General features: G+C 40.5%; 1 protein-coding gene across 2 annotated transcripts; it reads right to left on the bottom strand.

The window, feature by feature from the left end:
• Positions 1-286: 286 nt before the first annotated feature.
• Positions 287-11,311, bottom strand: LOC121341766 (pancreatic triacylglycerol lipase-like). Of its 2 annotated transcripts, none has more exons than XM_041415576.1 (12): positions 11,257-11,311; positions 10,329-10,477; positions 9,753-9,878; positions 7,647-7,781; positions 6,488-6,596; positions 5,292-5,411; positions 4,922-5,041; positions 3,357-3,475; positions 3,095-3,224; positions 2,048-2,159; positions 1,551-1,718; positions 287-350 (listed from the first exon to the last, which is right to left on the bottom strand). In XM_041415576.1, exons 1-12 carry the CDS (start codon positions 11,309-11,311, stop codon positions 287-289), a joined length of 1,407 nt encoding a protein of 468 aa, XP_041271510.1. The 2 variants fall into 2 exon arrangements, with proteins under 2 accessions (XP_041271510.1, XP_041271509.1); XM_041415575.1 differs by having other exon boundaries at positions 10,329-10,483; positions 11,263-11,311.
• Positions 11,312-12,066: the final 755 nt, after the last annotated feature.

Here is a 12,066-nt window from a genome sequence, read left to right as displayed (position 1 = left end):
GAAATTAATTTGTTTCTGTTACCTGCCCCCTTTGCTCTTGCTTGAAATAATTTTGAAACAGGCTGAAAGCAGGGGAATTCCTCAACGGGTTTTGGCACATTCACTCTTAAAGCCACTCTAAAAATTCTGTCTATAGAGATGTATCCCAGATTTAACCTCTGCCTCCCAAACCAGCAAAACCCCACCCCAAACAACACACGCCACCAGTATTAAAGCTGCAGATTCCAGTGTTTTATGTATGAGTAGCTTTTATTGGTAGCAAGGATTTGGGGATCCAAATGTGCTTTTAGCAAGCAGTCAGAGTCTGCAGGACATCCTCCCTCACGGTCTCAGAACCACAGAAACGGTACCTGAGGATAAAGGAAATGAGAGCACCTTGAGCTGCCAGCAGCTGTTGAAATTATACAAGTGGATTTACTTTGATGTTGACACAACCTGATCTGTCATTTCAGGCAACTCAACAGAACAAACTTTGAGCTTCTAAGTTTGAAATGTTACTGCTGGGGAAAGCATTGATAGAGTCTATTCATTCTGCTTCATTGCCCACCTTACTTTAATGCTACAGATTTGGGGTTTTCCCCCAGATTTTCTGCTACCATCTCTATAGAGATGGCCACAACTATTTGTGCAAAGGCTACAAGTCAGTAGAAAGGCGAGTTCCTATTTACAGAAATACACTTTGTCAGCAATGTGCTTTTGTGACTGGGAACTACAACCAGACTTAGGACCTCTGCTTAAGGTGAGTTGATGTGCTGCTTGGCTGTAATAATTTCACTTTGCTTTAAACTGTTTCCACCTCCCATGTTGTCTTTTAACTGTGCATTTGAAAATAAAATAAATAAAATTTAAACTGTACCTCCTCTTCTAGATACCAACTCATGATGTGGATAAAATAAAATAACTGACCAAGAAAATGAAGGAATTAATGTTTAAAATTCTAGGAAAATTAGTAAAACTAGATCAGTAAACCATGATTCTATAATCTGAACATCCAAGCCATACTTCACAAAGTCTATAGAAATAAATTTTAGCCTCTTTCCCTCAGCTTTATATGTACCTTTCAGTGCAGGCTCCAAGTGTTCCTCATTGGAAAGGTGAGTTTATTGTCACCATCCTCTTTAGTCAGTCATGACCTTAGGGGTCATCAATACCAGTGGAAGACTTGGCTGGTTCCAGCTGACAGTCAATCAGACCCACCAATAATCTGGTTTTGTGGGTAATAGGAGTTTGGGAAGAATGATGCTGTCAATCCAAGTGTTAATTTTTCTCATCAGAGAAAAGACATTTTTTTTTACAGAAAGTTTGCTCTTCTAAAGCCTGGAAAGATTTTCTGTTTTTCTTTGAGGCTATTTAAGGCAAAGGGTTGAAGTAATAGTGAATAGAACTATGGATGAACAGTTTCTTGAAAAGAAGGAAGGAAAAGGTTTCCTTGAGAATCTTTTCCTTTTAATGCCTTAAATAACTTTTCTTGTGAAAAAGCTTCCACTCCACTTATTTTGTCACCTATCTTCTCCAGTAACTTCCAAGATTTTCACAATGGATATACTCACCCTTTTCCATTTTGCCCAGCTTCTACAGTGATAGTAGCAGCTCCCAGTGTAGGAAAAGTTGGGTTTACCAAGTTGTTGTTCCAAAGAAACTTCACCTTGGTGACTTCTCCTACATTAACGTCTGCATCAATGTAGGCCGTGTAAGTGTTGTCTGGTTTGAGGGTACCCCTGTGAAAAACAGCATTTTATGGGTGTGAGGCATGGCAACATTTACAGTTAATTACCAGTCTTGTCAAAGGCTCTGCCGTGGTGGCAAGAGGGTAGAAATTCAGCAGAGAGACATCATTTGTGCTATTACATGGCAGCAACATTACTGCCAGATTTCTGATGTCATTCATCCCAAATCACTTTTTCAGAGGCAGCAAAGGCAGGTGGGCCTGAAATGCTGCTTTTTTGTTTCTCTCTTCATAAGATCAATTAAAACAGAATGACTAATTACAAGTGCAAATTAAGGGTTCTAGAAGAAAAGTTTATTTTCTAATGAATTTTTAACTTACTTGGTGATCTGGTACTGCTTTGTGTTCCCACCACTGCCATACAGGGCAACATTTACATGTCCTGTTACTTTGCTCTTTCCAGAGAGGGTCACGGATACTTTGTACCTCCAAACTACACAGAAGAAATAGAATTACTTAGACTGTACCCAGGGAGAAACATTCCCCAAAATATCAAATTCTAGGGTTTTTGTTTTATTTTGTTTTCATGTCTAGAAAACAGTATAGTTGAGAGCAGAAAATATAAAACAGTGAGTCAAATCTGTTGTTATGTCCTAATGAGATCAACAGGAGAAATGGAAGATATTTGTGCTACTTTCTGAGAGAGAAAAAAGAGAAAACAAATCCATATTGTAGTAAACACAATACAGATCTCAGCATTTTAACCATGAAGGTTTTCATACAGAGTGAAGCTGAAATAAAAGGGGTTTAGGGATAAATACAGATACAGAATCTAAGCAGCACGGAAGAATTCTGAAACTCCAGAAAAATAATTTTTGTGGGTGGGAACTTCCTTTTAGAGTGCAATTGGGAAAAGGAACTCAAGAAAATTCTGATTTGTGCTTACAAGGGCAAACTAAGCAGTGTGTTGTGAGAGCTGGCGTTTAGGAGAACTGAGGTTGTAAAGGAGCGCATCTTGTCCATCAGTTCTGAAACCAGCTGTGATCAGCTTGTTCTTGGCCTTTGTCAAATGGACTTTTTGGCATCTCCAATGATGGAGATTTCCCAGCTTCCCCGGGCCCCTCTTCCTGCATTTAAACACTGCCATTGTGATGTAATTTTCATACTATTTAATGAGAAATTCCCTTTCTGTGCATTGTGTCTCCTCCCTCCTCAGTAACCTCCACTGGACTCCAGAGTTTGTCAGCAACTTTCTTGTCCTGTAGGGCCCCAAACTGGCATTAGTGGTGGGGAAAACAGGAAAAAGCATGAAGAACAGAAGAGACTTTGGACTGTGATGAGATCTGTTCATCTGCTAAAGTTAACTGTCAAACAGGAAAATAAAATTTTTACAGGGAATATGTAGCAATGGAAGCATTCAAAACTCACGAGGAAAATCCTTGGCCTCTGCAGTATTCAGGTAAAGTTTTGTGAAATCACTTTTAACCTTATCCTTGAATTTGTCTGCATAGTGACCCATATTTGGGCATCCCTCTTCTGGGCATGGGAAACAGCTTCCCTAGGGAAAACAAATATATCTATTAATAACATTATCCAGCCAGACAAGGAAAAGAAAAAAAAAATAGTCAAAGGATTTATTTTAAATAATGTTTTCCATAGGGTCCATCCCGAAGCTCTGAGAAATACTTACTTTTTGGAAAAGATCATATGAAGGACAAGTATAGCCTAAAAATCCGTCAGGGTAGATGATGCTGTCCGAGTAATACTTGTAACTCCGCAAGTGATTGCAAGCCACGAAGTCCCGGGTTCCTGTGAAAAGATGCCCCCAGGTTGGTTCTCCTTTTCTCTTCCCACTCAAGGAAGGAAACCCATGTCACGAAATGCATCACTGCTCCTCAAAAGCCTCATCTCAATTCTTGGAGAATCAAACGTGGGGTTGGAGCCTTACCTGCTTCTGATGCGCTCACCCTAAGGAATGATTCCCTAAGGAATGTCACTGGCTCAACAGGTGTAAAATGCAAACTTGAAATGCTTTGTGGAGACCGACTGTGCAGCTCAGCCCAGCCCCTGCCCCCCAAAAAACACTTATTCAAGCAATCTGACCGAGTTTAACAATAGAAACCAGAGCTGCCTGAAGCAGGTCTTTTGTAGGCAACAGTTTCATTACCATGACAAAGAAAACCAAATGAAAAGTATTTAACAGTGAACTTCCTAGGGCAGTGCTGATTTGCTCCAGCTGAGGGCTTTAAAACAAAATTATTATTATTTGGGGGTACTTAAGAAAGGGAGACTCTTAAAATTAAAATAATGAATATATTATTTTCCTTTGTGTTGCCTGTATTTTCCTGACTTCAGGTTAAAAAGAAGACCATATACTGCGCAGTTATTTCTTTGTGCTTTAATTCCCCATTATTGATAACAAGTTTACTCTATCCAAAAAAAAAAAAAAAAAAAAAAAAAAAAAAAAGGGGGAAAATGGAAAAGTAATGCCTCCAGCTGCATTGAATAAAACCTGGAGTAAAAGGCTAGCGATCACAAATCGGATAATGGATTCCCAGAGTTTAAGTTGTTTGCTGTAGTGTAAGAAAGAGCTCAGATAATGTACCGAAAAATCTCCGCAGCGGAAATCTTCGAGGTTTTTTATTTATTTTTTGTTTAATCTTATGTGCAATTTAATTTTAGAAATATGCATAGGAATCCTCAGATACTTAGAGATTTCATTAGAACCACGTTAAGCAACAAAGAACAGTGTATTTGAGCAGCTACGTGCCAATCTTTTTTTAGCTGCCTAAAAATAGGCACAATGAGATCACTTCAATGCAACTCTGATTGTAATCTGTAACTTAACAAGGAATCGAATTAATTGCTCTATCTCCGAAGAATTTCAGCCTAAGACACACTCCCAGGAGTAGCTGTGAACATCTTGCCCGATTCCACCAGTGCTGCTGCTGGGCAGTTAGACACAAAATGCAATGTGTTGTTAAAAGACCCTTCAAAATGTTTGGCACAGCTCCAACAACTTTTGTTTCTGATATTACAGCCTTTAGAGGAAACACATTTTCCAGAGGCAAACCCTTTGTCTTGTTTATTTTTTAATAAGCTCTGGAAAAGTGGTGGGTTTTGAGCGTTTTAACTGCTTCACTGCAGTCTGCAGCTGGTGGATACACAAAATCTAATGTGAAACACCTGAATTAGGGCAAGATAAGTGGCTACACTTTGAGGGCTTCCCCTGAATTTGTGATGCAAAAAACACACCTTCCCAGATGCCATCGAGATCTACGATCTGTGAAACAGGGTTCTTGTCACACCCGGGCATCTCCTCTCCTCCGTTTGGATAAAAGTCAAGATGTCCTATGGCTGGGCGCATGCCAAAACCTGGAGCATTGAAACAGAAGTAAGCACGTTTTAAATGAATGTTGTCTCATCGCTGTAGCTGCTGGCTCCAAGTTTGCCTGTGCACGGTGTTTTAGGACAGGAGCTGCTGGTGACTGAAGTGGTGAATTTGTTCTGTTCTGCCCCAGCACAACAGCCTCGGTGGGCAATCAGGACACTGAAGTGCCACAGGGCATAAATAATTCAGTGCAGTAAATAATAAATAATCAGTAGAGTAGAGTTGCATACTCACCTAAATTGGGGATTGTGGGAGCTGAGTCTGTGTGGATAACGTCAACAAAGTCGGCATCAGATTTATCCAGTCTGACTTCAATTGGAGTGCCTTGAAAGTAAGGTTGGGCAGGGTCCAGTCCTGAGAGGAAAGGAGCAGTGTTATGTATAAATAAAGAAATATAGGTGTAGAATCATTTTACATATAATTTATTGTATATAATTAGTGTCACAAATACAATTGCCTATGGTTCTTATATCTAAGTAATGTAGGCATTAATAAAATGAGGATGTCTGCTCTCTCTTACCAAACAGCTTTTCTCCCAGGAAGTCACCGCACCTGTGGGAAGCCTGTTAAATTTCACTGCTTTACATGCTTACAGCAATACTGAATTAACTTGGAATTAACTTTTTTTTTTTTTTTAATTGAACTTCTCTTTAATAACATTGCTCAGACTGAGGTTACTGTGTCTGCATCCAAAGTAACTGATCCATCTGCGTGGTTTCCAGAGTACTCAGAGGAATTTGTGCTGATAGCACCCCCTGCTTGGAGGTGTTGAAACCTGCCTGCCTACATCGGGCTCCAGTCAGATTTTGGGAAAAAACATCTAGTTTTGAAGCAATGAGCTTTGCTTTTGAACCTAGCAGAAAATGGAATCAATTTGCTTCCCAAATTTCTGCAGCAATTTCAGGTGCTTGTAAAGTCTTGCAAATTGCACAGTTTTAGCTGGACTTGCGTATCTTCTTGTCCCTAGGCAGCTTACTTTGGGTTTGCTTTTAAACTGAATTTTGTAGACTATTAGTCCAAGCTTCACCAAGCCTGAAATCCCTAAGGAAAAATAACAATTGAAAAGGGTTTTGTTAATAATATCCAAAATTGTGTTTTATCCATGAAGGGCCACTCTGCTTAATGCACAATGCTCTTGGCATTGCCTACATGATGAATAAGGAGCCTAGACCCAGAGCTTTAACCTCTGGAAGTGCTGAACATGTTAAAAAAAAATCTTAGCTATGCAACACGTGCAAGCAAAACAATTATCACACTCTTCCCCTCCACTTAGCACAGCCCTGCTCCTTGGGGTACAGTGTGAAAGGAGCATGACATTCCGATTGCCCCTGACTATTCTGCAGCCCAGAGACGCAGTCGTAGTGGGATGATTCAGAGTGGGTAGCAGGGTTTTGGGTGGCTCTGGTGGGAGGGTGGCTGCAGGCACTGACCCGTGATTCTGCCGATGCCCGGGCGCCTCCGGCCGGCCTCGCCAGCGGCGTGCGCTCCCAGGCTGTGCCCGATGATGTGAACGTCCGCCGGGGAGTACCCGTAGTCATCCTGGCAAAACAGCAAGGGACAAACGTGGCTTGCATGCCCCTTTGCATCAGCAGCAGGGAAGATTTGAGAGGGGCTGGAAAGCTACTTTTAATTTGCCTGCTGGCTCAGGAACGCCTCTAGGATTTCAGCGTCTCTTTGCCAGTTACTTCTGTCCAGGACATAGATTTTCCAAACCTTCTTATTCAGCTGCTGCCCTGGTTTGGAGGTTGGTATAACTCCAGACAGCTCTGTCAAGAGTCCTGAGAAGTTCTGTATCCTTCCTTTAAGGTTTACAGAATGCTTCTCTGGTTTGCAAGAATAAGCCAGCCAGGAACTTTTAGTTACTCCTGGCTGGAGTTACATCTGGTGGAGTTACACTTTTAGTTACACACAAAGCTGGAGGAGGCCATGAGATGAGAGATGCCTTCAGCCTTTTTGGGCAGGAATTCAGTAGCTGTAATGCAGATGTGGAGAATGAGAGGTGGGTCAGAGCACTGCTAGACTCAGCACACTCTCTGGTTTTAGTTATTTATGGGAAATTTGTGTTGAAAGCAATTAGATTAAGAGAAGGCTTCAGAACCAAGCTTCACTTCCCATGTGAAGCTGGCTGCAAAAGGAGCCACCTCCTGTGGGTTTGGGCACTGTCCACCACAGCTTTCCCTGGGGCAGCTGGTGGGTCCTGCTTGTCCCCAGCCAGTGCTGCCAGCTGGTTTTCTGGTCTTTTTGAGAGCTCATTGGTTCTCTCTCCATGAGAAAGAAGTTTGCCATGTCCATTACTTCTGCATATTTGGTTTTACACTGCATTTGTTAACATCTACAGAGTAACTCTTTGGCTGTACTGTGAGAATTTCTTGCAGAATTTCCTCTCCTTTAGTTGGCAGGCCTCACTGCTATCACATAATATTCTCCTTTAAAAAAAAAAAAAAATTGTGCTATTTATTTTCAGCACAACTGGTCATGGAGTAGAGGACAATGCTTTCTGCTGGTTACATCCACATTTGTGAAAGTTCCAGAGCTGTATTTCTTTCAAATCAGTACTAGAGTATAGCTTTAGAAACAGCAGAGTCTTACCGCGAGGACATTCACAAAGTAAGCGATTTCAGCGCCCACCACACGGATGTTGTTCGCCGCCTGGGTGTACTGACACCTTGCACCTTTCTTCCAGCTCACACAGATGCAGTTCACATCTTCCACAGTAAGCATCCTCTGTTCAGTAAAACAAAAGTAAAAACCATGGTAAATGCAGTGTGGGATCAGTTCGTGTTGGTCATTGTGGCTCAGCTACTAAATCTTGTGTGAACTCGTATGAGAATGACTTGAAAACCAAAGCTGTAGCATGGATGTGTGCTCAGAGGGGTTGGTGTGATCACACAATGCTGAAAGAGGGTGATATGTAATGTAGTAATCATTTCAAATACCCAGAGCAGTATTTTTTACAGAAAGGAAAACAATATCAATAATGAAATTTTCCATTTTTATTTTCAATCAAACTTGGTATGTAACACTAAATAAGAGCTCTACTTATGCACCTATTCACTTCAGTGATTTAAAAGTACTACTTTAACTCAAATTCAATTAGAATATTTTTGATAGTAAAAATCAATAGTGATTTTCTGATGCAGATTTGTAAGAAAGAGAATGTTTTTATAAGATGGTGTACAAACTGTTGGTGTTCATTTCGGATTTATGGCTGTTTTTGGAAATATGCAGGTAGAGATTTTGCCACAGAATCAGAAGCTTTACTGTTCTGTATTGAGCTGGACTGTTTGGCTAAAAGTATTTTGTTTTAGCAGCTTAAGTATATGGCAACAACTGACAAAGGACAAAAAAGGCAATAAAAGTGTCAGTGACCATACTAGAAGGGGTAAAAAGCAATATGCAGATAGGATTGTTGCTTAATGGGAAGGAAAACAAGTAACGGATACACATAGGAGGATTGATGTATTCACAATCCCCTTTGCTCTACTCTTTATTGAAAAGATTCAATGAGACCAATTTGTTTCTAAATATAAACTAGAGTATTGTGATAAAACACAGGCTGCTCTATAATAGATGAAGAATTTAAGATTTATCTCATGCCTCTACATACTGGAAAATTGATCAAATGGATTTAAGGCACAAGCTGAAAAAAAATTTGTGAGCTATCTCATTGATTGCGAAGTTCCAGGAACAAACCTCTATTTTAAAGAGCAAAATGTAAGACAGAAAATTATAAAAACATCAATTGGCTTCTGATACTTGAAACAAATTATTAACTGACAAATCCAACAGTCATCCATCATTTTTCTATTCTTTTGATCTAGCATCAAAAACAAGCAGGCAATGGGGATGCAATAAAAGTTAAATATCTTGATTTTATTTTGATGTTGTTGCTCATAGCGTTCTCATAAGTAAAATAGGAACACATTATTTTAAAAAATTGTATTTCTGTTAATGGTTGAAAAACCTTATCCTCAAAGTGCCATCAACTGGTATTTTGCTCTGCTGCATGACCAGGGGCTTTCATTAGCTCCAGCTGCAATTTAAATGATGTTTGGAGGCCTCGAGAAAGCCACAAGCTGGAATTGCACTTTGCACAGGGACAGAGTTAGGAAACAATTTATGGAATTAGCACAAAAATCAATAAAGCAGAGTGCTTTACTACATTCAGTGCTCATAGCAAGTCCTAGATTGAAAGCTTTGTTCGAAATTCTGCCCTTGAGGTCCCCTTTGCATGTACATTTTTATGTCTTTATAGCTTTTGGCAATGGCCAGCCCAGGTGCTCAGCCTCCTGCACCCCAAACCTTCCTGATAGCCCTTCCACATCTAGAAACCTTCTCTTGGCTGGGGAAATGCAGGAGCTATGAGTCTGCAGCTATTTCTGGAGTCACCCCGATCCCAGCCAATATCTTACTCCAGGGTCTGTGCTCTTTTTACCAGGAAAAAGGGCACTTACTGAGTCAAATATTTTTGTCACTCACTTCACTAAAGAGAAAAGCTGAATGCATTTTACCTCATGATTTCCTCAAGGTGCAAAGCTACATATTCAATTTGGTAACAATCTGAAAATGCAAACTATTTTTTGCTTTCTTATCACTACAAATACCATGAGAAAAATTGGTTAGAAATAGAAGAAACAAACAATTTATATGAGTGTGTTTATAAATGCAAACTAAGGGCATCCCTGTGGTACTTACCTTGCACATGTCTGACAACCAGTTTTCTTCTCCATCGTCCGTAAATCCATGTACAATAAATCTGGTCTTCCTGTTTGCATTAAAATTTGAGGCCTTGATTGTTTCCTTATTAACAGCAGACACCTCCTACATTAATGTAGATACAAAAATAAATTAGTCTAGATAAGAAGGTAATAAACCTTTATATCTGCTTTCTGTAAATAAGTTTTCAAAATTGCAAAGACCTGAACCGTGCTTATCTGTGCAGGTGTTTAAAAGTTTTGCAATGTTGAACTCTTCTACAAGAATTCACATGAAGGTTCATGTGTATCTCCATTCAAAGCAAGCTTTGACACCCATCTTAGGGCAGACAACACTTCAGCATGCTTTCATTTTATCTGTGGAAAAAAATTACCCCCGAAATGCTCAGTTCCCAGTAGTTCTCAGCAGAGACCCTGCCAAGGAGCTGGAAGAGGTGGTCTTTTGAATAAAGTGGGAGTTTGGTCATTTTTAACACTTTTCAGGAACACAGCTGGAATCTGTTTATTACTAGTTTTGCATGTGATACACCAACGTTTAAACCACAACAGTTCTTACTTGAAAGTCATCAGGGTTCTCTTTGGTGTACAGGAGGAAACGAGTGTCTACATTCTCTGGTTTCCAGGGTAATTTGTAGATTGGCCTTTCTACAGTCCCAGACCACGGCGCATCATCTGTGAAGCACCCAAGCCTGTCATAGCAAACTTCTTTGCATGTAGCATGGAGAACCAAAAAAAAAAGAAAAAAAAAAAAGAAAAAAAAAAGTATGAATGAGCAGAGAAATGGAGCAGTCAGAGCTCATAGCATGCCTTCTCTGGGGAGCTCTTTTTTTATCCTAGAAAATCCCACAGTTTACAGAAAGCCAAGACCAGCAGTTGACCTTTCCTAGCTCTTTAAGGGCTGCAGTTTACCCCAAGGAGAGAAGCCACCCTATCTCTCATCTACAAAGTCTTCAGAGGAGTTCCTTTGTGGTATCTTTGGGTACCCTCCCCCAGCAGTTGCTTTGTCCAAGGCAGAGGCAGCTGATGAGTTCCTCCTAATGCCAAGCCAAAATATTGCAGATAATCAGCAATAAATTGAGACTGTGCTGAACAGCTGACTGCACATGGGAAGTCTTATACTACACCAGTCTTCTGCTGAATACAAAGCTATGCCCTCATTAGACTGGCTCCTTCCCTTGCCCTGGCTTTTTTTCCCGTTTCCATCATTAATAAGGGTACAAGAAATAATTTCCTATGTTTAGTAGAGCAGCAGCTTTGTTCTGAGATAGGAAACATCAGCTTTTCTTGCTCACTCTTAGGGCAGAATTCCCAGAGTGGAGAAAAAAGACAACACTCACACTCCCATCTCATCATTCCTGTATGGAAAAGTGAACCACATTAACCTCAATAAATAAGTTTTAAGGCACCAGGGTGTAGAATAACACCTAGAAAATAGGTGGAAAATACAGCAACATAGAAAGGCAATACAAGCACTAACCCCACATGCTTACCTTCTGCTGCGCTGAGCAGAAACAGGGCCAGAATCCAAATTCCAAACATCTGGAACAGTAGAAAAAGAAGCAGCTAGGATTTGCTAACCCACGCGTTTAGAAAGCACACCCAGCCCCCTGGTGCTGAATTTTCTCAAGGTGAACAGTGCCTGTTGTTTCTGCAGGGTGCATCCCTGGCTGCTGTGTGCCAGACACACTCCGTGCGAGTCAGCTTTGCGTTTGCTCGGTCCATGAGAGATTGGGGGCCATAAATATATAAAAGCATAACTTAAATCCAGGCTGATCTTTTCCCTTCTAATAAGATACTTCTAATACTTTAGAATTAGCATGAGGATTAGAGAACATGAGCTGCCATTCCCCTTCATGTTCCTGTGCTGTAAGAAGCCACAAACCTGACAAGGTGCAAGGAAAACCCCCAGACCCGAACTACTTACGATGGAATCTTGAAGTTCCTGGCACTAATGTGTGAACATTGCATGTACTTTTATAGTCTGCTTTATCCTTGGAAAGGTTCCTAGAAAGATAGGAATATTTGTTTCAGATGATAGTTTATAGATAAGCTAGCAAACAACCTTAATGGTTGGTTTCTCTGATAGCTCCAATATCCATGGACATAGATTTCTTGGATCAGCGAGCTGGATCCCACAATATGTTTGGAGTTTCAGAGGCTGGTAATTCCCAGGGAGCAACTCATCAGGAGTGGCTCATGAAAGAGAATTATATGGATCTGTGTGTCTTGTCTTGGCTGAGAAGGCTTTTATTTTTGGTTTTGTATAGTTGGGGTATAAGAGATCTACTGGGGGA

The sequence above is a fragment of the Onychostruthus taczanowskii genome, unplaced genomic scaffold (assembly GCF_017590055.1).
Source record: "Onychostruthus taczanowskii isolate IOZ18803 unplaced genomic scaffold, ASM1759005v1 scaffold5, whole genome shotgun sequence".
Lineage (NCBI taxonomy): Eukaryota > Metazoa > Chordata > Aves > Passeriformes > Passeridae > Onychostruthus > Onychostruthus taczanowskii.
This window is presented reverse-complemented; position numbering and strand designations above follow the sequence as displayed.